The sequence below is a fragment of the Ciconia boyciana genome, chromosome 6, assembly GCF_034638445.1.
Source record: "Ciconia boyciana chromosome 6, ASM3463844v1, whole genome shotgun sequence".
Classification (NCBI taxonomy): Eukaryota; Metazoa; Chordata; class Aves; order Ciconiiformes; family Ciconiidae; genus Ciconia; species Ciconia boyciana.
In genome coordinates, this window is record NC_132939.1 from 2197095 (window position 1) to 2219252 (window position 22158).

At 69.7% G+C, this 22158-nt stretch overlaps 4 protein-coding genes across 5 annotated transcripts; 3 read left to right on the forward strand and 1 right to left on the reverse strand.

Moving 5' to 3' along the window:
- Positions 1-892: 892 nt before the first annotated feature.
- CLCF1 (cardiotrophin like cytokine factor 1) lies at positions 893-13951 on the forward strand. 2 transcript variants are annotated; one of them, XM_072864825.1, is made up of 3 exons: positions 893-1037; positions 8947-9113; positions 12193-13951. In XM_072864825.1, exons 1-3 carry the CDS (start codon positions 923-925, stop codon positions 12682-12684), a joined length of 774 nt encoding a protein of 257 aa, XP_072720926.1. In that variant the 5' UTR covers positions 893-922; the 3' UTR covers positions 12685-13951. The 2 variants fall into 2 exon arrangements, with proteins under 2 accessions (XP_072720926.1, XP_072720927.1); XM_072864826.1 differs by lacking the exon at positions 893-1037 and adding an exon at positions 1745-1959.
- A 287-nt stretch (positions 13952-14238) lies between these two features.
- LOC140653544 (glycine N-acyltransferase-like protein 3) lies at positions 14239-17482 on the reverse strand. The gene is made up of 5 exons (XM_072865731.1): positions 17405-17482; positions 16738-16845; positions 16509-16635; positions 16311-16428; positions 14239-14658 (listed from the first exon to the last, which is right to left on the reverse strand). Exons 1-5 carry the CDS (start codon positions 17480-17482, stop codon positions 14256-14258), a joined length of 834 nt encoding a protein of 277 aa, XP_072721832.1. The 3' UTR covers positions 14239-14255.
- Positions 17483-18707: 1225 nt separating this feature from the next.
- LOC140653435 (glycine N-acyltransferase-like protein 3) lies at positions 18708-20234 on the forward strand. Its single transcript, XM_072865504.1, has 4 exons — positions 18708-18892; positions 18980-19100; positions 19617-19737; positions 19814-20234. Exons 1-4 carry the CDS (start codon positions 18800-18802, stop codon positions 20232-20234), a joined length of 756 nt encoding a protein of 251 aa, XP_072721605.1. The 5' UTR covers positions 18708-18799.
- An 896-nt stretch (positions 20235-21130) lies between these two features.
- Positions 21131-22076, forward strand: POLD4 (DNA polymerase delta 4, accessory subunit). Its single transcript, XM_072864579.1, has 3 exons — positions 21131-21473; positions 21561-21672; positions 21825-22076. Exons 1-3 carry the CDS (start codon positions 21242-21244, stop codon positions 21847-21849), a joined length of 369 nt encoding a protein of 122 aa, XP_072720680.1. The 5' UTR covers positions 21131-21241; the 3' UTR covers positions 21850-22076.
- Positions 22077-22158: the final 82 nt, after the last annotated feature.

A 22158-nucleotide genomic window follows, 5' to 3' on the forward strand; every position in this document is an offset into this window, starting at 1 on the left:
CCCCTGCACCCCGCGGGAGGAGGGCTGGGGGGGCGTGTGCGGGACCGGGCTCCCTCCCCGTCCCCGCGTGGCCGTGGCGGGCACGGGGTGCGGGCAGCCGGCGCTCGGGCAGCTGGCGGGACCGGGGGGACCGGGGAAGCTCCGCCCCCCGGGAGCGGAGGGTCCCCCCGGCCCCGGCAGCCGGTGCGGCGGGCGCGGGGCTGAGTGGCTCCGAGGGGCTCCGGCTCTGCGGCGGCCGGCGGGACCCGGAGCCCCGCCGGGACCCGGGAGCGGGGCCCCGACGGCCGCACTCCCCCCCCCGCCGTCCCCGCTCCGCCGCTCCCGGCCGCTCACCTGCCGCCGCCCCGGGCCGTCCCGGCGGGGCAGCGGCCGCGGCGCTGCGGGTCCCCGCGCTCCCGTCCCGTCCCGTCCCCGCCGCTGGCAGCCGAGCCGGGGCAGGGGCCGGGGGCGGAGGCGGGTTGGGGGGGGGGGTCCGCGCCCCCCGGGAGCCCCTCTCGTTGCCGACCGAGCGGCAGGGGAGGGGGCTGGCTGTGCCAGAGGAGAGGCGAGGACAGCCTCCCTCTGCCTGCATGTCTGTCTGTCTGTCTGTCCCGCCACCCTCCTCGCACCGGCCGTCCCTCGCTGCCCGCCCGCCCGCCTGTCTCTGCGCCTTCCCATCCCTCCACCCTCCCCGCTCCCACCTCTCCTCTGCCCCGGCCCCTGCCCGCGGGGAGGGGGGGGACAGGCTGGCACCCCACGCCCCCCAGCCCCCCCTCACCCCGGCCCCGCTGCGGGGCGGCGAGAGGAGCCGCTCCGCCGCACCTCGCCCCGCTCCCCCCTCCCCTCCCCGGACCCCCCCTTCCCCGGGGGAACCGGGCTCTCGGCGTGCGGCGGCGGCTCTGCACGTCGGGAGGAGAAGAGGCGAGAGGGCTCCGACCGGCAAATGGGAGCCGCAGTCCCGGTCCGGTGTGCGGGACCGCTGCCTGCCTGCCCGGGAACCCCCGACCACGCACCCACCGCCCCGGCCCCGCGCCTGTCCCGCATGGAGCTGAGAGCAGGTAGGAGACGCCCCCCCCCCGCCGCCCCGCACCGGCCCCGCACCGGCCCCGCCGCTGCCACTAACAAAAGCCGTGCGGGAGCCAGAGCCGGGGGGGGGCGGGGGGGGGGGCGAAGGGAGGGAGAAAGCGGGGGGTCCCCCCCTCCTGCCCGGCCGGCAGCACCCCGGGGACCCCCTTCCCGTCCCTCCCCACCGCCTTCCGCGGCGCCGGGGCTCGGCTCCAGCCTCCCCACCTCTGCCCGGCGCCGGGACCGCGGGGATGGGGGGGAAGGCCGGGGGAGAGGGAGGGAATGAATGGAGCCCGCTCTTGTGTACAATTGCATCAAATACATTCTTGAAAGCAACCTGGTTCTGCTTAACACTTGAATTTTGAAAAAAAAAAAAAAAAAAAAAAAAAAGAAGAAGGGGGAAAAAAAAAAAAAAGCCAAGAAGGGAGGCAGCAGCTTGGAGAGGGTGTATGCGAGCTCGCGTTTTTTTATTCTTGCATTCCTGGACACCAATCAAAAGAGCAAATCAAGGGAGGTGGAAGGGGGAAAGGCGGCGAGCGAGGCAGCCGGAGCGTGGTGCGAACCGTGCACACACTCACACACCAAAAACCCACCCAACCCGGACAGCTTTTTTTTTTTTTTTTTTCCACCTAACACCCAAGCAAACACAAACCAAAACAAATAGGGAGAGGGGAAAAAAAAAAAAAACAAACCCAAAAAAAACCAAAACCAAAAAAAAACAACAAACCCCGAGCGAGCGCAAGCGAACAAGCGAGCCAGGGCAGAGGCGAGCAGGCGGGCTCGGCCGGCCGCTCGGGGTGCGGAGCAAGAGCCAAGCCCCCGCTTTGGGCTCCTCTCGTCCCCCCTCTGCGCCTTCCGCCCCCCCAACCCCACCCTGCACCCCGACTATGCTAAATGTTGCTGGGGAGCTCTCAGGTAAGACCGAGCCGCTGGGTGCTGCCGGCCGGGGCCGGGGCGGGGGGCTGCCTGCGCTCTGCCTGCCATGGTTTTTCCTTTCCGAGCCACTGCTGATTTTAATTTGATGTGATTAAAACGTCTGTCTGGCTTTGGGATTGATTTAAGACTTTCCCCTCTCTGGGTTTGTTGTTTTTTTTTTTTTTTTTTTTTTTCCCTTTCTCTCGTTCCCTCTTTTCCATGCATGTTTGTGATTACCAGGGAGGGAACCGCCGCTGAGCACGGAGAATTAAACCCCAGGACTGACAGAGGGGAGGAAAATGAAAGTCGCTGGGATTTTGGGGGGCAGGAAGAGTTACTTTTCTTGCCCGGGGCTGGATTTCAGGGCTTGCCTCGGAACGCCTTTGCCGGAGTGGGCGAGATTCCTCCGGGAGACGGCAGCGGGATTTTGGGGTGCCGGGGAAATGTCGCTCTCTGGAGGGGACCGTCCCCGGGGCTCCGGCTCCGGCTGCGGGATGGTTTTGTTCCCCCAGCCCGAGCGGCCACCTCGGGAGAGCTGGGACGGTTGAGGGGCCGGCCAGCCCCGTGGCACACCGGGATCGGGGGTTCCTTGCCTGGAAAGGACGGGGAAAATGCTGGAAAACACCCTTAAAAGGTCAAACTGTGGGCGCCGCGAGGCTCCCCGGGCTCCCACTCGGTGGGACCGGGGCCGGGGCGGCACGAGGCCGGCGCTGGGTTTGGCTCCAGCTCCCGCGGTGCCGGCATGACGCAGGACGGGCAAAGCGGGGCGAGCGCTGGGGAACCGGAAAAGCGAGGCCGGGATCCCGAGCGGCTCCATCGCACTCCCTCGCCCCTTCCTCTCCCCCTTCCCGCCCGCTGCCGGGGCTGGTGGACGTGACCGGGGAGCCGGTGGCACAACCGGACCCGGGGCCTGTGGTCAGCCGGCAGCCAGCGCAGGGACGGGCAGGGAAGGGGACGCCGAGCCCGGCACGGCGGGAGGAGCTGCAGGGCGAGAGTCCGGCCACCGCGGCCCCGCTTCCCATTTTGGGGCATCCCCAGCCGATGGTGGCCCAGCCCTTTCGGCCCCGGCAGGGCTCGGGGACGCTCGGCAGCGCCGGTGTCCCCGCGCCTATTTAGCAGGCTGCGCGAGGGCACGGTGGCGGCTCACATCTGGGCTGCATTAGGCGCAGCCCGCGAGCAGCCTCCGAAGGGAAATGCGGAGGGCTCTGCTTACAGGGCCAGGCTGGGGGAAGATTTATGCCCTGCTAAGTGGCACGGAGCTCCATAAATCATCCCCCCAGCCCCGCTCCTACCTGCCCGGCCGCCGGGGCAGTACCCGTCCCCCTGCGCCACGGGGGATGGCACCCCGCTGCCCGGCACAGGGTACCCGTGGTCCCTTGCCCGCCTGCCGAGCACCAGCACCAATGCCTCGGCAGGCACATGGGGACAGACGGGACATCTGGGCGGCAGCCGTCCTGCCTTGTGCCGGCAAGCCGCCGGCCCGGCAGTGCCGCGGCCCTGGGTGGCGCGTGGCCCGTGGGTGACGGAGGTGTCCTGGGCTTGGCCAGGGTGCTGGGGGACATGGGGCCGGCTTGGGCATGAGGGCATGGCCGTCCCGAGCGGGCACGGCCGTGAAGAGCTGCCGGTGCCACGCTAACCCGGCCAGGCAGCGTCCCCGTGGCACGGTGGTGCCTGCTGGGTCAGAGATGCCAGCAATGGCAGCGGGTCCGGAGGTGCCCGGGGATGGAGAGGGATGTGCCGCGCAGGGCTCCGTAGTGCCATGTGAGCTGGCGCCGGGGGTCCCATGCTTTGCCGGAGAGGGGCTGGCTCGGCTCTGGCGCTGGGCTCGCCCTGGCTCCACCGCCCCGCCGGTGAAACACCCGAGAGCAGTGCCGGGGCGGTTGGGGTGGGCAGCCCGCGGGTCCGGGGGGCTGCACGGCTCCGCAACCTGTGCCGGGAGGGGTGGGAAGACAGCCGGGGTGCCTCGCATGGCTCACGGGTGCCGGCCGGTGCTGGCGGCGGTGGGTGCCGTGCCCGTGCCGGGCTGGCTGTGCATGCAGGGCGGTGGGGTCTGGTTGGGATTAGGGGCCTGCGCCCCCCTCGCCGGCGGGGGTGTTTCCATCGTGCCGTTGGCTGGAGCCGGATGGGAAATCCAGGCCCAGCTAATTACGGCCTCGCTGGAGTCTCCCGTGCGCGGCCGCATTTATAAACACACGGAGGAGACAGGATGTAAACACTCAGCGCTGCGAGCGCAGGCACGGCCGGGGCGGGGGGGATGCGGGGCCGTGCTCCCCCCGCACACCCACCCGCTCCCCGGCCCCGCACGCACCCGGCACGGCAGCTTCGCTCACCGGGAGCCGTGCGGGGATGAGGGGCCCGATGGGGGCTCGGTGGGCACCGGGAGGTGCAGGCAGGGATGAGGCAGGGTCTGCAGGCAGGGCTGATGGGGTTTGGTGGCTCCTGGCGAGCTGGGAGCTGGGAGAGGGGTGGGACGGAGCAGGCAGGTGGTGTCCCATGGGATGGGGTGGGATGGGACGGGATGGGGACCCCACTGCAGCGGCTGTGGCTGCTGTTGGGGAGCAAGGACGCATGCGTCCTTCCCATCGGTGCTCGGGGACGGCCGTGACCACCGCTGTCCGGCTGCGGGGCACATGCAGAGCACGAGCATCCTCACGTCTCCGCTGTGCCGGCTCCACGCGGCTGCCGCTGCGCCTGCCTGACGCCACAGCGTCACCTCCCCAGCCACAGCGGGGTTAAATGCCAGCGGCCTGGGGACACAGAGGTGTCTGTCCTTGTGCCCTTGAGCATCACCCGCTCCAAGACCCACGGAGCGGCGGGCAGAGGCTGGCTGCCGCCTTGGGCTGCGAAACCGCCCCGGGACGGTGCGCGGGGAAGGGTTAAGCGCTGCCGGTCGGGTCGCAGGCAGCCCTAGCCACGAAGGTGGCCGCTGCCTGTTGCCTGCTCCCTGCCTTGCCCGCAGGCAGGGCTGCTTTGTCCTCAACGCCACGTTCATGCCTGGCCACCGCGGGACCTCCCGGGCTGGGCTCTCACACGAGCGCCAGGGCTGGGGCCGCTGGGTGGGACGGGGCTCTGCTCGCCGCTGGACACCGGCCCATCAGATACGGCCGCCGTGCCGGGGGGCTGCGGGGCCGGCTCGGCTCTGTGTGCTGCCCGGGGGGCTCCGGTGTTTGGGTCCCCCCTTCCCGGTTGCCGCCCCCGCTCCGGGTGCCGCTTTGCACGAGGGTTTCGGGAAAGCGGCTCTGGGCGGCTTGTGGTCGCTCTTGACCTCGGCGGCTCTGCCCACAGCATGCCCGGGGAACAGCTCACCCGGCACCGTGGCTGCGCTCCCGCCTCGGCTGCTCGCCGGGAGGTCTGGCCAGCGCTGGCCACCCGCACCGCCGGGGGGGCGGGTGGCTTGCGGGAGGGCAACGGTCCCGCCGGCGTGCCCGTGACTCCGTGCGCATCCCAGCAAAGGCGGGTGAGCAACGTCCCTGCCGCCACGTGTGCGAGGGATGTCCGCGGCACCACCGGTGTGTCCCGCCACCCGCCGCAGCCCCTCAGCATCGGCGGCGTGGGTGCCCCGGGGTGCCGCCGGCACTGCCTGACGGAGCCGGGGGGTGGCCGGTCCCATGCCCCTGGCCACCCGGGCTCCCCAGCTGCCCCCTGGGCCGAGCGGGTAACCCCGGGCAGCCACGCCGTGAGCTGCTTACGTGGGCTGGGAGCATCCTGGCCGGGCTCCAGGGCCGGTTTTGAAACCCTCGGGCTCTTCCTCTCCGACGTCACCGGGATCCAGCTGTGCCGGCCCCGCGCCTCCCTCCTCCCCGCCGGGCCGCTGCCGCCATTGTCTGTGCCGGTGCCCAGACATTTTCCGCCCGGCACCGAGCCACTGTGACCGGGGTGGGCAATGGAGAGCGGCTGCTCCACGGTGCACCTGGTATGGCTGGGCCACCACCGGCGCCGTGCCACGGTCACCGTCACTGCTGTGCCACCCGCGTTGCTGTGCCACAGCCGCGTCTGTGCCACCGCTGCGCCGTGGCCGCCGCTGTGCCACCTGCATTGCTGTGCCGTGGCCACGTCTGTGCCGCTGCTTGTGCTGTGGCCACCGTCACCGCTGTGCCGCGGTCATGTCTGTGCCACCACTGTGCCGTGGTCATATCTGTGTTGCTGCCACCGCTGTGCCGTGATCCATGTCCGTGCCATCACTGTGCCATGGTCACGTCTGTGCCACGGCCATGTCTGCGTCGCTGCCACCGCTGTGCCGTGATTGTGGCTGTGCCATCACTGTGCCACGGCCACCGTTGTGCCACCGCCACGGCCGTGCATCCCGCCATCTTCTGGCCTTCAGCCATCCGCCTCTGCCGTGCATCTCCCCATGCCCTTCCTCCCTCCTCCTCATCCTCGTGCTCCTCCACCCCATGTCCCGGCCACCTGCCCGGGAGCTGCCGGTGGCTCCATCCCCATCCCTCCCCTGCCCAGCCCCGGCTCCCCCGGCTGTGTTTGGTTTGGCCGCCGCAGGTCCGGGGCTGGTGTAAATCCCGTGCTGGAAACTCGAGCCGGCGGCGGGCGAGGGTCCGGCCAGCCCAGCGGTGCCGGGGCTCGGCCAAAGCAAACACCCGGGGGCGGGTGAGTCACCGTAGCGGGGCCCCCCCGCCACCCGTCCCACGCACGCTTGCACGCATGCAAGGCAGGACAGCGGCACGCTCCACGCGCCGGGACACACCGGCACGCCAGGGCCCGGCCGCGGGCAAGCGGCTGCATGTGCCCACCGCGGGGCACGGCTGCGTGTCGGGGCGCCCGCGCCAGCCCGTGCAGGGCTGAGATAAGCCCACGGTGTGCGTGCGCTGGCACGCGTCCTGTGGCACAGACGGGCACGGTGTGTCACACACCTTCGCGGTGTGTCACATGTGCATGCTGCATCACACACGTGCACAGCGTGTCACGCACTTGTACGGTGTTGTGCATGCACGGTGTGTCACACACGGTGTGTCATGCATCCACAGCGTGTCGCACACTTGTATGGTGTGTCATGCATGCACGGTGTGTCACGCACACGGTGTGTCGTGCATGCACGGTGTGTCACACACCTTCGCGTTGCGTCACATGTGCATGCTGCATCACACACGTGCACAGCGTCACGCACTTGTATGGTGTGTCACGCATGCACGGTGTGTTGCACACTTCCACGGTGCGTCACGCATGCACGCTGTGTCACACACACGGTGTGTCATGCATGCACGGTGTGTCACACACACGGTGTGTCATGCATCCACAGCGTGTCGCACACTTGTATGGTGTGTCATGCATGCACGGTGTGTCATGCACACGGTGTGTCACACACCTTCGCGGTGCATCACGTGTGCATGCTGCATCACACACGTGCACAGCGTGTCACGCACTTGTATGGTGTGTCACGCATGCACGGTGTGTTGCACACTTCCACGGTGCGTCACGCATGCACGCTGTGTCACACACACGGTGTGTCATGCATGCACGCTGCGTCACACACCTTTGCGGTGCATCACACATGCACAGTGTGTCGCGCGCTTGCATACCGTATTGCACACCTGCGGAGTGTCACGCGCCTGCAAGATCCGTCACGCACACGCGTGGTGTTTCACGTGCCTGTGCGACGCGCTGCACGACTGCGCTGTGTGTTGCACGCCCGCGGGGTCTACCGCCAGCGTTGTGTGCTGCGTTGCACGCCCACAGAGCGTATCGCCGGCACGGGAGGCGCGTTGCACACCCACCGGGTGTAGCACCGGCGTGAGCAGCGTGTTGCACGCCCGCAGGGGAGTTGCACACTCGCACGCTGCCGGGAGCCGGGCATGTCCCCGTGGCGGGGGCCGGTGGGCGCAGGGGCAGCCGGGTACCCGCCGCGGCAGGGCTGGCACGGCCAGAGCCAGGGTGTCCCCGAGGACCCTCGTGCGTCACCGGCGCTTGGCTGCTCCCGGGTTTCCAAACCTCCCAGTGGCTCGTGACGGGGAGCGGTGACGCGCGAGGGCTCGGCGGGGTTCCCACCGGTCTCGCCTCCCCGGGGGGCCACCGCGGGGGCTGCCCACACCGGGAGCCCCGCCAAGCCCTGCGGTGATGAGCCGTGCCGGCGGTGGGTCTTCCTGGCGGAGGAGTTGCCGGGAAGCCCGGCTCTGGCCTGCCGAGAGGTGCCAGTTGGCCGGGAGCATCCTGGCCGCGGGCGGTGACCTTTGCACAACCGCCGGCTAACGAGGCCGGAGCTCGTAAGGCCGCCCTGACGTCAGGGGCGATGACGGGGACCTGGCCGGCGGTTTCCGGCAGCCTCAGCAAAGGTCACCCCACGCCCCAGCCACCCCTTGGGGTCCCTGTCCCGGCCCCCCCTCCCCATTCCCGGGGGTCCCTTGGTGGGGTTGGCCAGGGGTCCCCACCGCGGCAGGGGCTGCCGGCAGCCCCGCGGGACGCCCAGCCCGCTCCGGCGTTGATGGTGGGTGAGTTGCCGTGCCCAAATATAACCCGGCCGTCCCGGCGGGAGCACGGCAAGCCGCGCTCGCTCCAGACCATATAAAGGATTGTTGCTGCAGCCCGCGGGCGGGAGCGCACGGAGGGGAGCCTGGGCTCGGCGGTGCTGGCGGGGTCGGTGCAGCGAGGCGGGGGTCCCTGGTGCACCGGCTGTGCCGGCAGCATTGCTCCGGGCTGCCGGCACTGCCCTGGCTGTGCCAAGGCATGAGCCGCCCTGTGCCGGGGGGGCTGCCGAGCAGCTCCGTGGCAGGTGTGGGTGCCCCTTGACCCGTTGCGCATAGCCCTTCCGTGCCTCAGTTTCCCCACTTGCGGGTGGGTCTCCCGGCAGGGTGATCCCCGAGGGCTCAGCAATGCCGTGCCTGAGCCGAAGGACAGAGCAGCCCCCCCCCACCCCCCCCCGCCCCCGTCACGCCGGGGGTCCTGCCCACGCGGCCGGGGCGTTGCTGTCACCCCAGGCCCAGGGGTGGGAGGAGGTGCCCCCTGCCTTGTGCCCCCCCCTGAGGCGCCGTGTCCCCGCAGGAGACTCTTGGGGGATCTTCACCTTCCTGTGCGCCGCGCTCTGCAACCTGCCGGCGCTGCCCGCCCTGAACTGCACGGAGGAGCTGGGTGCCGGCCAGTCCATCCAGAAGACCTACGACCTGACCCGCTACCTGGAGCACCAGCTCCGCACCCTCGCCGGCACCTACGTGAGTAGGGGCTCGCCCGCACCGTACCCCCGTGCGTCCTCCCCCACGCCCATGTCCCCTGGGAGATGCCCCGGCTGGTCGGGGCTTCCCCCGGAGCGGGTACACCCCACCAGGGTCCTGTGCCCACCCGCTCCCTGGCACCGTACCCCCACCATGGCCCCACCAGCGGCGGGGGGGGTCCCCTCGGAGCACGGTGGCACGGGGCACACGTGGAGCAGACGTGGCACGGGGGGCAATGCGGGGCAGTGCCAGGCGGACGTCCCCGCGGGGATGGGCAGCACCGGGGTGAGGGCGTGCACACGTGTGGGAGCGCGCCCGCGTGCAGTGGGGCGGCCGCACGTGTGTGTGCCTGCACGTACACGTGTGTGCGCGCACGTCGGGGTGCCTGCACGTACGTGTGTGTGTGCATCGGCGTGGCTGCGTGCGTGTGCCTATACATAAGTGCGTTAAGTGTGCATCGGCATGGCTGCGTGCATGCCTGTACACATGTGTGTGCGTGCATTAGTGTGCGTGCATACGTGTGCCCGCACATACATGTGTGTGTGCATCGGCGTGGCTGCGTGCGTGTGCCTATACATACGTGCATTAAGTGTGCATCGGCGTGGCTGCGTGCATGCCTGTACACACGTGTGTGCGTGCATTAGTGTGCGTGCATACGTGTGCCCGCACATACGTGTCTGTGTGCATCGGCGTGGCTGCGTGCGTGTGCCTATACATACGTGCATTAAGTGTGCCTCGGCGTGGCTGCGTGCATGCCTGTACACACGTGTGTGCGTGCATACGTGTGCCTGCACACATGTGCCCGCACATACGTGTGCGTGCGAGCATGGGAGTGCCTGCACGCGTGTGTGCCTTCACATACACGCGTGTACGCGCGCATCGGCGTGCCCGCACGCACGCGTACCCGCACACCTTTATGCGTGTACGTTGCTGTGCCCGCGCAGACACGTGTGCGTCACCGGACACGCGTGTGCCGTAGCACGCCCTGCAGTTGCAGGTGACGCGGTTGCACTCACGTGCCCTTGCCCGGTGCCAACGGTACCGGTGCTGCCCACCCTCGCCGGGGGCTGTGGGTTTCCCCTGCCGTGCCCGGCTGCACCCATGCCGGGGGCCAAGGAAATGTCTCATCGGCCGAGGGCAGGGGTCCGGGAGCCGCCCTGCGCCCGGAGGGCGCAGGGCGGCTCCCGGACCCCTGCCCTCGGCCTAGGGTGCAGGCAGGGGTGCAGGCATCTGCCTCTCCCTGCCCGCCGGCAGCACCGGCTCACAAGGGGGTTCCCCGTCTCTGCCCTGACGTGCCCCCGGCTCAGCCCCAGTGGTGCCGCCACGTGGGGTGCCAAGCGGTGACGAAGGTGGCAGTGCCGTGGGGCTGGGTGCGGGGGGACTTGACCCCACCCATGGGTGCCTCCAGGTCTGCTGCCTGGAGCTGTGGGCACGATGACAAGGGATGGGGAGACTGGGGGGGGTGTGATGGGGACAGGGATGTGGGAGGGAGGGAGATGGAGAGATCTGGGACATGGTGGGCACGTCCACGTGGAGGACATGGGACCTGGGACATGGTGGGCACGTCCACCTTGGGGACATGGAGACCTGGGACATGGTGGGCATGTCCACGTGGAGGACATGGGACCTGGGACGTGGTGGGCACGTCCACGTGGAGGACATGGGACCTGGGACATGGTGGGCACGTCCACGTGGAGGACATGGGACCTGGGACGTGGTGGGCACGTCCACGTGGAGGACATGGGACCTGGGACGTGGTGGGCACGTCCACGTGGAGGACATGGGACCTGGGACGTGGTGGGCACGTCCACGTGGAGGACATGGGACCTGGGACGTGGTGGGCACGTCCACGTGGAGGACATGGGACCTGGGACATGGTGGGCACGTCCACGTGGAGGACATGGGACCTGGGATGTGGTGGGCACGTCCACGTGGAGGACATGGGACCTGGGATGTGGTGGGCACGTCCACGTGGAGGACATGGGACCTGGGACATGGTGGGCACGTCCACCTGGGGGATATGGGATGTTGGCAGGGGGACATGGAGACTGGGGACATGGTGGGCATGGAGACCAGGGAGGTGAAAGAGAAGGGGACGTGGTGGGCATGGCCAGCTGGGGAACACTGAGACTTGGGACGTAGGGGACATGGAGACTGGGGACATAGTAGGCAGGGGGACATGGAGACCTGGGACATGATGGGAAGGGGGGACATGATGAGCAGGGGGACATGGTGTGCAGTGGGACATGGAGACCTGGGATGTGTTGGGCATGTCCAGCTTAGAGCCACGGACACTGGAGACATGGTGGGCACGGAGACCGGGGACATGATGGGCAGGGGGACATGGTGTGCAGGGGGGCATGGAGACCTGGGACGTGGGGGACATGGTGTGCAGTGGGGACATGGAGACCTGGGGGACATGGAGAGTGGGGACCTGATGGAATGGGGACGTGATGGGCAGGGGGACATGGAGACCTGGGACGTGGGGGACATGTCCAAACTGGAGACATGGAGACCTGGGATGTGGGGGACATGGAGACTGGGGACGTAGTAGGCAGGGGGACATGATGGGCAGGGGGACATGATGTGCAGGGGGATATGGAGATGTGGGATGTATTGAGCATGTACGGACTGGGGACATGGAGACCTGGGATGTGACAGACAGGGAGACTGGGGACATGGTGGGCAGGGGGGGACATGGAGACCTGGGACATGATGGGTATGTCCACCTGGTGGACACGGAGACTGGGAACCTAATGGGAAGGGGGACATGATGGGCAGGAGGACATGGAGACCTGAGACAAACAGGGGACACCGAAACCTGGGACGTGGGGAACGTGGAGACTGGGACACGGGGGGCATGAGGACACGGAGACCTGGGATGAGGGGGGCATGTCCGGATTGGGGACGCAGAGACCTGGGATGCGGGGGACACGGACACTGGGGACATGGTGGGCATGGGGAGTTAGGACATGGCCGAGACTGGGGACGAGGGGTACAGTCCCTACCCCGACCCCGTCCTCAGCGTCCCCCCTGGCCCCCCCCGATGCCTGACAGCCACCCCCCCCTTACCTTGCAGCTGAACTACCTGGGCCCCCCCTTCAATGAGCCCGACTTCAACCCCCCGCGGCTGGCACGTGCCGAGCGGGTGCCCAGCGCCACGGTGGACTTGGACCTGTGGCGGGGCTTGACCGACAACGCCCGCCTGGCCGCCAACTACCGCGCCTACAGCCGGCTGCTCTGCTACCTGCGGGCACTGGACGGGCAAGCGGGCACCGCCGAGCTACGCCATCGCCTCGGCCACTTCTGCTCCAGCCTGCAAGGTTTGGTGCTCAGCATCGCCGGCGTCATGTCCTCCTTGGGTTACCCGCTGCCCGCTGGCCCCGCCGGGCCCCCCGCGTCCCCCGGCACCCCCGTCGCCCCCAATGACTTCCTCAAGAAGATGGATGATTTCTGGCTGCTGAAGGAGCTGCAGACCTGGCTGTGGCGCTCGGCCAAGGACTTCAACCGCCTCAAGAAGAAGGTGCCGCCCGCCGTGGTCACGCTGCGTCTGGAGGCGAGGGGCTTCTGAGCCCCCCCCGATGCCCCCCATCCCCCCGCCCCCCCGCCTTGCCGGGACGGGGACAGGGCTCCTCACCCCAACGGGCCACCACACGTCCCCACCGCCACCTCGCTGTGCCTTGCGGGATGGGGCTCCTGACCCAAAGTGCCACCACCGAAACCACCCATGTGCCCCCTCCATCACCAGTGTGCCTTGAGAAATGGGGCTCCTGACCCCAAGTGCCACCAAAGCCACCCCACATCCCCCCCTCCGTCACCACGCTGTGCCTTGAGAGATGGGTCTGCTGACCCCAAAGTGCCACCACAGCCACCCTGCATCCTCATCATCACCTCGCTGTGCCTTGAGAGATGGGGCTCCTGAACCCGAACTGCCACCAAAGCCACCCCACAGCCCCACCATCCCCACACTGTGCCTTAAGGGACGTGGCTCCTGACCCCAAGTGCCACCCCGCATCCCCACCATCGTCACAGTGCCTTAAGGGATAGGGCTCCCGACCCCAAAGTGCCACCACAGACACCCCACATCCCCTCTGTCACCACGCTGTGCCTTGAAGGACGGGGATCCTCACCCCACATGCCACCAAATCCACCCATGTCCCCCCCTCCATCACCAGTGTCCCTTGAGAAATGGGGCTCCTGACCCCAAAGTGCCACCAAAGCCACCCCACGTCCCCACCGTCTGTGCCTCCAGGCAGGGGGTGGTGCCGCCGCGGTGTCCCCACCGCCATGCTGTGCCCGCCCCACCGGTGTGCCCTGTCCCCTCGGGACTGTCCCCACACCCGTGGGGCTGGGGAGGGCAGCGGTCTCCTCCCCTGCCCCACGGCAGCAATAAGCCCCACCCCGGGGCCCCGCCCACCCCTGAAAGGACCAATCCCCCAAAGCATAGGAATAAGCCCCGCCCCACCCAGCAACAAGCCCCGCCCCAGGAGCAATAGGCTCCACCCCTCCCCGGATGGCAATAAGCCCCGCTCACCCGCCTGTGTAGCAAGCCCCGCCTCCTTCCTACAACAGGCTCCGCCCCCTGTCACCCAAGCCCCACCTCTCCTACGGTTGCTTAGCAACCCACAGGGGGCCCCCCCCCGAAGGGTGGGGCTCTGGGCTGCGGTGGGCGGGGCTGGAGGCGGGGCCCCAGGGCCGCTGTCCCGGTGCGTCTATGAGTGTTTATTTATTGGAGATGTTATTTATTGGGGTATTTATTGCAGAAGATCTATTCTTGTATGAACGAATAAAAGCCTTTCTCCAGCGCCCCCGCCCCGCCCGCGCCACACGGCGGGGGGCCCAAGGAGCCAGTGGTGCCATCAGTAGGGGCCAGGGTGAACGGGTAGCTGCGCCCGACTCCGAGCTCAGTGTGGGGGTCAGGGTGTTCCCCCCCTCTGTGGGGTGTGGCGGGGTGGGGAGCCAGGACCCTCCAGGCCCGGGTGGTGCCATCTTATACCCCCCCCCAAGCCACGGCTTCCCCACCCGTGGGCACCCCCACACCTCCATCCTTGGGTATCCCGAGCCCAGGGCACCCCCATTCTGGGGACACCCCAGTCCCGGTGCCCATGACCGCGGACACCCCCATGCCCCCACCCCCGGGCACTACTGGGGGGTGACCACCAGGGTGTAGAAGGTGCCGGGCTGGGGCAGGAAGCCCACGGCGCGGACGGCCCGCTGCGAGGGGGTGTTGTGGGGCAGCACCCCGCAGTAGACGGGGAAGCCGCGGGCGTGCAGCCCCCGGCCCAGGGCACCCAGCGTCACCCCGCTCAGGCCCTGCCCGCGCCAGGCGGGCAACGTGTAGCCATGGGTCAGGCAGCCCAGGGGGTCCAGCAGGCTCCAGGAGACGGGGCGCCCGCGGGGTCCCAGCAGGCAGGCGCTGGGCAGCACCCGCACCAGCCCCAGCAGGAACCGCCGGCTGCGGGCGTTGCCCCCCAAGGCCCATGTGGCGTTGAGCAGCGGGACGTGGGACGGGGACACGGGTGCCAGGCGCAGTCCCGGTGGCACCCTGCAACGGGGCAGAGCGGAGAGACGGGGTGGGGGGACGGGGGAAGCTGCACCCACCCACACACACAGCCCCCCGCCCCGGTGGGGATGGCACAGGGGAGCTGCTGCACCCTGGGGTGGGTTTGGGGACCGACCGTGCCACCCAGGGATGTGCTCGGGGACCCGTGTGCCACCCAGGTGTGTACTTGGGGATGCCCGTGTCACCCAGGGATGTGCTCAGGGACACCCATGCCACCGAAAGATGTGCTTGGGGACACCCATGTCACCCAGGGATGTGCTCAGGGACACCCATGCCACCGAAGGATGTGCTTGGGGACACTCATGTCACCCAGGGATGTGCTCAGGGACACCCATGCCACCGAAGGATGTGCTTGGGGACCCTCGTGTCACCCCGGGATGTGACTGGGCCCCTGGTGCCACCCAGGGATGTGCTCAGGGACACCCATGCCACCGAAAGATGTGCTTGGGGACACCCATGTCACCCAGGGATGTGCTCAGGGACACCCATGCCACCGAAATATGTGCTTGGGGACACCCATGTCACCCAGGGATGTGCTCAGGGACTCCTTTGCTACCAAGGGATGAGCTCAGGGACCCTCGTGTCACCCCGGGATGTGACTGGGCCCCCGGTGCCACCCAGGGATGTGCTCAGGGACACCCATGCCACCGAAAGATGTGCTTGGGGACACCCATGTCACCCAGGGATGTGCTCAGGGACACCCATGCCACCGGAGGATGTGCTTGGGGACACCCATGTCACCCAGGGATGTGCTCAGGGACACCCATGCCACCGAAGGATGTGCTTGGGGACACCCATGTCACCCAGGGATGTGCTCAGGGACACCCATGCCACCGAAAGATGTGCTTGGGGACACCCATGTCACCCAGGGATGTGCTCAGGGACACCCATGCCACCGAAGGATGTGCTTGGGGACACCCATGTCACCCAGGGATGTGCTCAGGGACACCCATGCCACCGGAGGATGTGCTTGGGGACACCCATGTCACCCAGGGATGTGCTCAGGGACACCCATGCTGCCGAAGGATGTGCTTGGGGACACCCATGTCACCCAGGGATGTGCTCAGGGACACCCATGCCACCGGAGGATGTGCTTGGGGACACCCATGTCACCCAGGGATGTGCTCAGGGACTCCTTTGCTACCAAGGGATGAGCTCAGGGACCCTCGTGTCACCCCGGGATGTGACTGGGCCCCCGGTGCCACCCAGGGATGTGCTCAGGGACACCCATGCCACCGAAAGATGTGCTTGGGGACACCCATGTCACCCAGGGATGTGCTCAAGGACACCCATGCCGCCAGAGGATGTGCTTGGGGACACCCATGTCACCCAGGGATGTGCTCAGGGACACCCATGCCACCGAAAGATGTGCTTGGGGACACCCATGTCACCCAGGGATGTGCTCAGGGACACCCATGCCGCCGAAGGATGTGCTTAGGGACACCCATGTCACCCAGGGATGTGCTCAGGGACACCCATGCCACCGAAGGATGTGCTTGGGGACCCTCGTGTCACCCCGGGATGTGCTCAGGGACTCCTTTGCTACCAAGGGATGAGCTCAGGGACCCCTGTGCCACCCGGGGATGTGACTGGGCCCCCGGTGCCACCGTGTCCCCAGGTGCCCCGGCACTCACTGCACGCGGGGCTGGGGGGGCCGGGGGCTCAGCAGTGCCTGGTACCGGTGCGTCTCCAGCCGCAGCCCCTTGGCATCGGCCGCCTCGCTCACGGCCTCGTACATCCCCTCCTGCATCCCTGGGGCAGCACCCTCAGCCCGGGCAGGGGCACGGCGAGCTGGGGGGTGCCCGGGCCCCCCCACCCCGTGCCAGGCTTACCGTGCATCTGGAAAGCCCGGGTCCAATCCACCACCTCGGTGCCCCCCAGCAGCGCCCGCCAGGCACCCTCGTCCCGGTAATACGCCGTGAACTGGTTGGCGTAGAAGTCCCCGGGGTCCCTGTTCTCCTGGGCGCGGGGACGGACAGGGTCTGAGCGTGGCCCCCCCCCCGCTCCCGGCCCCATGGGGTGTGGGGTGCTGCCGGGGTGGGGGGACACCCGGAGCGGCACCTCTGGGCGCAGGCGGGTCAGGACGACGCCGAAATGGGGCCAGGAGTCCACCAGCACCTCGTGGGCGGCCGGGTTCCCCTGGGCCACTGTCATCACGGCCCCCAGGACCTGCAGGACAGGGTCAGCGCTGGGGGGGGACGGGGGGGCGGGGGGCTGTGATGGGCCATGGGGCCATGGCGGGTCCCTCTGTCCCCCTGCAGCACCCAGTGGCACCCCGGGTGCTGCCAGCCTCCGTCGGTGCGGGGGGCCAGGATACCACGTGGGGACCACCCCGGGGTCCCCGTCACCAGCAGGGCTGTGGGGGGGGGAGGCACAGGGGTCCCCAGGGCCCCCAGAGTCCCCGTGACTGGCAGGATGGAGGGGAGGATCCCGGGGTCCCCATCACCAGTAGCACTGGGTGGGGAGGGCACAGGGGACCCTGGAGACCCTGTCACCAGCATGGAGGGGACAGGGGTCTCCAGGGTCCCCATCACCAGTGGGGCAAGGGGAAGGCAAAGGGGTCCCCAGGGTCCCCGTCACCATCAGGGCGGGGGGGCTGGCAGGGGGTCCCCAGGGTCCCCGTCACCATCAGGGCGGGGGGGGGGGGGGCTGGCAGGGGGGTCCCCAGGGTCCCCGTCACCATCAGGGCGGGGCGGGGTGGCAGGGGGGTCCCCGGGGTCCCCGTCACCGGCAGGGTGGCAGGCAGGCTCCTCCGCAGAGCCTCCTCCAGGCGCTGGAGCTGGCCCGGGCACGTCAGGATCAGCATGGCCCCGTGGCCGTGGGGCAGGCGGTGACACCAAGGATCCGTGGGGCAGTAGGTGACTCGGAGGGTCCCGGGGCTGTGGGGCACCGGTGGCTGTGGCACAGGGTGTCCCGGCCGAGCACCCGTCCCCAGGAGGCCACAGGGCGGGCAGGGCTGGCCCCGTGCCCGGTGCCCGGCGGGATGGACCCTGCCCGCTGCCCCCGTACGGGGCCACCCCCTGGGCAGGGGGCACTCGCCAGCCCGTGACGGCTGGTGGTGGCCCTGGGACCTGCTGGTGTCACCGCCTGCCCCACGGTCTCCAGACACCCACCCCACGGCCCCCCAAGGACTTCTGTGGGGTGAGTGCTGGAGGGGCTGGGGACTGCCCGGGGCTGGGCACGGCAGGGCCTGGGACGGGGACGGGGACAGGGATGAGGTCCCCACCTGGGGCTCCTGTCCCCTTGTTATTGTAGGGTCTCTCGGCAGGACCATGCTGATCCTGACGTGCCCGGCCCAGCTGCAGCGCCTGGAGGGGGCCCTGCGGAGGAGCCTGCCCCTCGCCCTGCCGGTGACGGGGACCCCGCTGTCACCCCTGCCCCGTGCCGTGACAGGGACCCCGCTGTCACCCCTGCCCTGCCAGTGACGGGGACCCCGCTGTCACCCCTGCCCCATGCCATGATGGGGACCCCGCTGTCACCCCTGCCCCGTGCCGTGACAGGGACCCCAGTGTCACCCCTGTCTCTTGCCGTGACAGGGGCCCCCCGATGTCACCGCTGCCCCTTGCCGTGATGGGGACCCCAGTGTCACCTCCCCAGTGTCACCCCACCAGTGACAGTGACGCCAGTGCCACCCTGTCCCCCCGCCTGCCACCCACGCGTGACCCCAGCCCACGTCGGGCCGCTCCTGGGCATCACCCAAGCCGAGGGCTGGCTCCGAGCCCGCCAATCCCAGCCCAGTTGGACTCTGCCCCAGCCAATTGCAACCCAGCTTGGTTCTGAGCCAGCCAGTCACCTTCCAGCCCCATACAAGCCGGCCAATCCCAACCCAGGCAGGGTGCCACGCAGCCAATCCCAGGCTTCCTGCCTGCCCTCCCCCACTCCAGCCACGCCCACTCCACATAGCCCCACCCACTTGTGGGCAGCCTGACTTTAGGCACCGCCCCTTTTGCCTTCACCCCACCGAGCCCTATGGGGAGAGGGCAGCGAGGGCAGGGTGCTGTGGGGTGCACCCGGGCTGTGCCGCCTCGGGGAGCCCTGGGGAGCCCCAAATCTGCCCCCACGCCCCCCCCCCTCCACCCCCCCCCAGCCCTGACCCCTTTGCCCGCAGGTCCACGGGGCCGTGATGAACATAAACCGGGGGAACCCGGGCGAGTTCGAGGTCGTGGTGGATTCGTGGCCCGACTTCGGTGCCGTGCTGGCGCGGCGCAGCGGAGAGGTGGCCGGCGGGGCCGTGGGGCAGGGGGTGGGCACGGTGCCCTGGCACGCGCCGGGTGGGCTCAGGGCACCCACGGGTGCCCCGCAGATGCCGGTGGATGACTGCTACAGGAACACGCACGCGGCTTTCTACCGGGACGTGGGTGCCTACCGGGCGCTGCTGGAGACCCCCGGCTGCCTGCGCTGGGACACCGCCTTCCACGTCTTCGGTGGCCCGGGGACGGGGACGGGTCCTGGGAGGGCATCAGGGAGGCACTGGGCAGCACTGCGGGTGGGAATCAGGGGTGCTGGGGAGCACTGGGGAGCACTGGGAGCGCGGGACCCTGGGGAGAGCCGTTGGTGATACGGGCGTAAGGAGCTGGAGGCACTGGGAGGTACTGGTGGAAGGAACTGGGGGTGCTGGGGGACGCTGCGGGCAGGCATTGGGCGCTGGGGGCACGACTTGGTGTGCTGGGGGGGCACTGGGGGTAGGGGTTTGATGGGTGCTGCACTGGGGAGCGCTGTGGTTGGACTTGGGGGTGCTGGGGGGCACTGGGGGCAGGGATTGGGGTGCTGGGCACACTGGGGGAAGGAATGGGGGTGCTGGGGACAGAGACTGGGGTTGTGGGGAGCCCCTGGGGACGCTGGGGAGGGCACAGCCGGCGTGCTGGGGTCAGAAAGAGGGGGGCCAGAGGCAGGAACGGGGGTGCTGGGGGAGCGGGGCCCCCTGACGGCACCATCCCCAGGGCTGCAGGAGGGGGTGGCCACGGTGTCGCAGGCCATCGCGGGGACCAAGGGCGTCGAGCTGGAGGTCTCCCACTACTACACCTACCTGCACCCCGACCCCAGCACCATGCCCGAGCCCCGGTGAGCCCCCCCACCGCCCCGGCCCGGCACCGGCAGCCCCCGGCAGCCCCCCGGTGACGGTCACCCCTCGCCGCAGGCTGGACCCCGGCGTGCGGGTGGGCTCGCTGAGCCCGGCACACGTGGATCTGCTGAACGAGACGTGGGCGTTCGGGGGCAACGCGCGCAGCCGGCGGTACCTGGCGGAGGTGCTGGGGCGGTTCCCCAGCCTCTGCCTGCAGGACGGGGCCGGGCAGCCGCTCTGCTGGGCCCTGACCGACCCCTTCGGGACGGGGGCCCACGGCTACACCCTGCCTGCCCACCGCCGGCGCGGCCACATGCGGGCGGTGCTGGCCCTCGCCGCTCGCCGGGCGCAGGCCCGTGGCTTTCCCGCCTTCGGGCACACGGCCACGGGCAACCGGCCCATGCAGCGGCTGCAGGAGGAGCTGGGCCACCGGCAACTGCCCGGGCTCTGCCGCTTCGTCCTGCACAACCCCGGCCTGGGCAGGGCCGGACCCTGACCCCCCTCGGTCCCCGCGGTGGGACAGGGAAGTCCCCACGCTGTGGGGCAAGGAAGAAAACCGAAACGAAACCAAAGAGAAGTGTGGACTCTCTGATGGCTGCTCTAGGGCTGCGTCTCCCTCCGGCACCAGTTTTCTCGCACCTGGCTTGGCGCCGGCCGTTACAGCCGTGACCCGGCTTGGTGGCTCGGGCGGTGCGGTGTCACCGCTGAGGGACACAGCTGTGTCCCCAGGGAGTCACCCCGTCCCTCTGTGCCACGACACGCACCACGGCCCTGCCCCGAGCCATACTTGGCCCCCCCAGGGAGGGCTGAAAAGCCTCAGGCAAATCTGCGCTGGTGGCACCTGCTGTGTCCCCCTCCCGGGACGGTGTCACCACAGCTGGGGGGGGGACAGGCAGGCACAACGCTTGTGGGTCACCGGCCGTGCTTCCTGGGGGGGGACACACACGACAGCCAGAGTGCCACACAGGGTGGAGGGTGACAACTGCACGGCGTGAGTCACGGCTCGTGGGGGTGATGGGGACAGCTGGGGGTGACAGTGCCCAGCGTGATGGGGACAGCTGGGAGGTGACAGTACCCAGGGTGACAGGGACTGCCGGGGGTGACAGTGCCCGGGGGTGATGGGGACAGCTGGGAGGTGACAGTACCCGGGGTGACAGGGACTGCCGGGGGGTGACAGTGCCCGGGGTGATGGGGACAGCCGGGATGGGGTGACAGGACCCGGGGACAGCTGGGGGGCGACGGGGACAGCCTGGGGGGGGTGTGTCAGTGCCCAGGGGGACGGGGAGCACCGCGGGGGTGACAGTGCCCGGGGGTGATGGGGACCACCGGGCCGGGGGTGACAGGGGCCGGGCCCCCCAGCCCAGCCCAGCCCAGCCCCGCCGCTTCCGCCCGGCCAGCAGCAGGGGCGGGGCGGGCGGGCGGACGCCCGGTTCCCGGCAGCCGCGGGAGGAGCGGGCCCGGGGCCGGAGCCGCCGCCGCCAGCCGCGCTCTCCCGCAGGGGCCATGGAGCAGCCCCGGCGGATCACCGACTCCTTCCCGCGGCGGCGGCGAGCGGGGCGAGCCCCGGGCAGGGACAAGGGCAAGGGCAAGGGCAAGGTCAAGGGCAGGGGCTGTCCCCGGGCCCGGCCCCGCGTCCCCCCGCCCGCCGAGGAGCCCCCGGCCGCCCCCCCGGACCCGGCCCTCCTGGAGATGCTGCGCCGCTTCGACCTCGCCTGGGAGTACGGGCCCTGCACCGGTGAGAGCCCCCCGGCCCCCGGTCCCCGGCCCCCCACCCCAGCCCTCCCCGGGGCCCCCGGCCCCGCTGACCCCGGCCCTCCCGCAGGTATCACCCGCCTGCAGCGCTGGGAGCGGGCGCAGGCGCAGGGGCTGAGCCCCCCGGCCCCCGTGCGCGAAGCCCTCCTGGAGCACCGGGACAACCCCGATGTCACCTACAGGTGGGTGCGGGACGGGGGGGGGGGACACCGGGCACCCCCGTCCTCTCCCGGTGCCCCCCACCCTGCCGGCATCCCTCCCGCCCGCCACCAACAACCAGGGGTGGGGGGCACCGGGCACCCAGTGACCCCCCCCCCCCCGCTGTGCCCCACAGCCTCTGGCATGAGTACGCCCTCTGAGCCGCTGCGCCCCACGCCGGAGGGAGGAGTTGGGGGGACCCCCGTGCCCGCTGCCCCCCAGGCCTGTCCGCAGCCGTGCCGCAGCCCGGGGGGCACCGGGCGGATTAAAGGCTGGTGTGAGTGAAGGTGGGGGGCTGCTGCGTGCTGTCTGTGGGGCATCCGGGGCGGCAGGGGGGTGAAGCCCCTCTGTAGGGCGCTGGGGGAGGGCAGGGGTCTGTACCCCCCCCCAGAGAGAGCCAGGCGGGTTGTCCAGTCACAGAGTTTAATGCCAGCCCTGGGAGCATCGGGGGTCTGTGCCACCCCACGCTG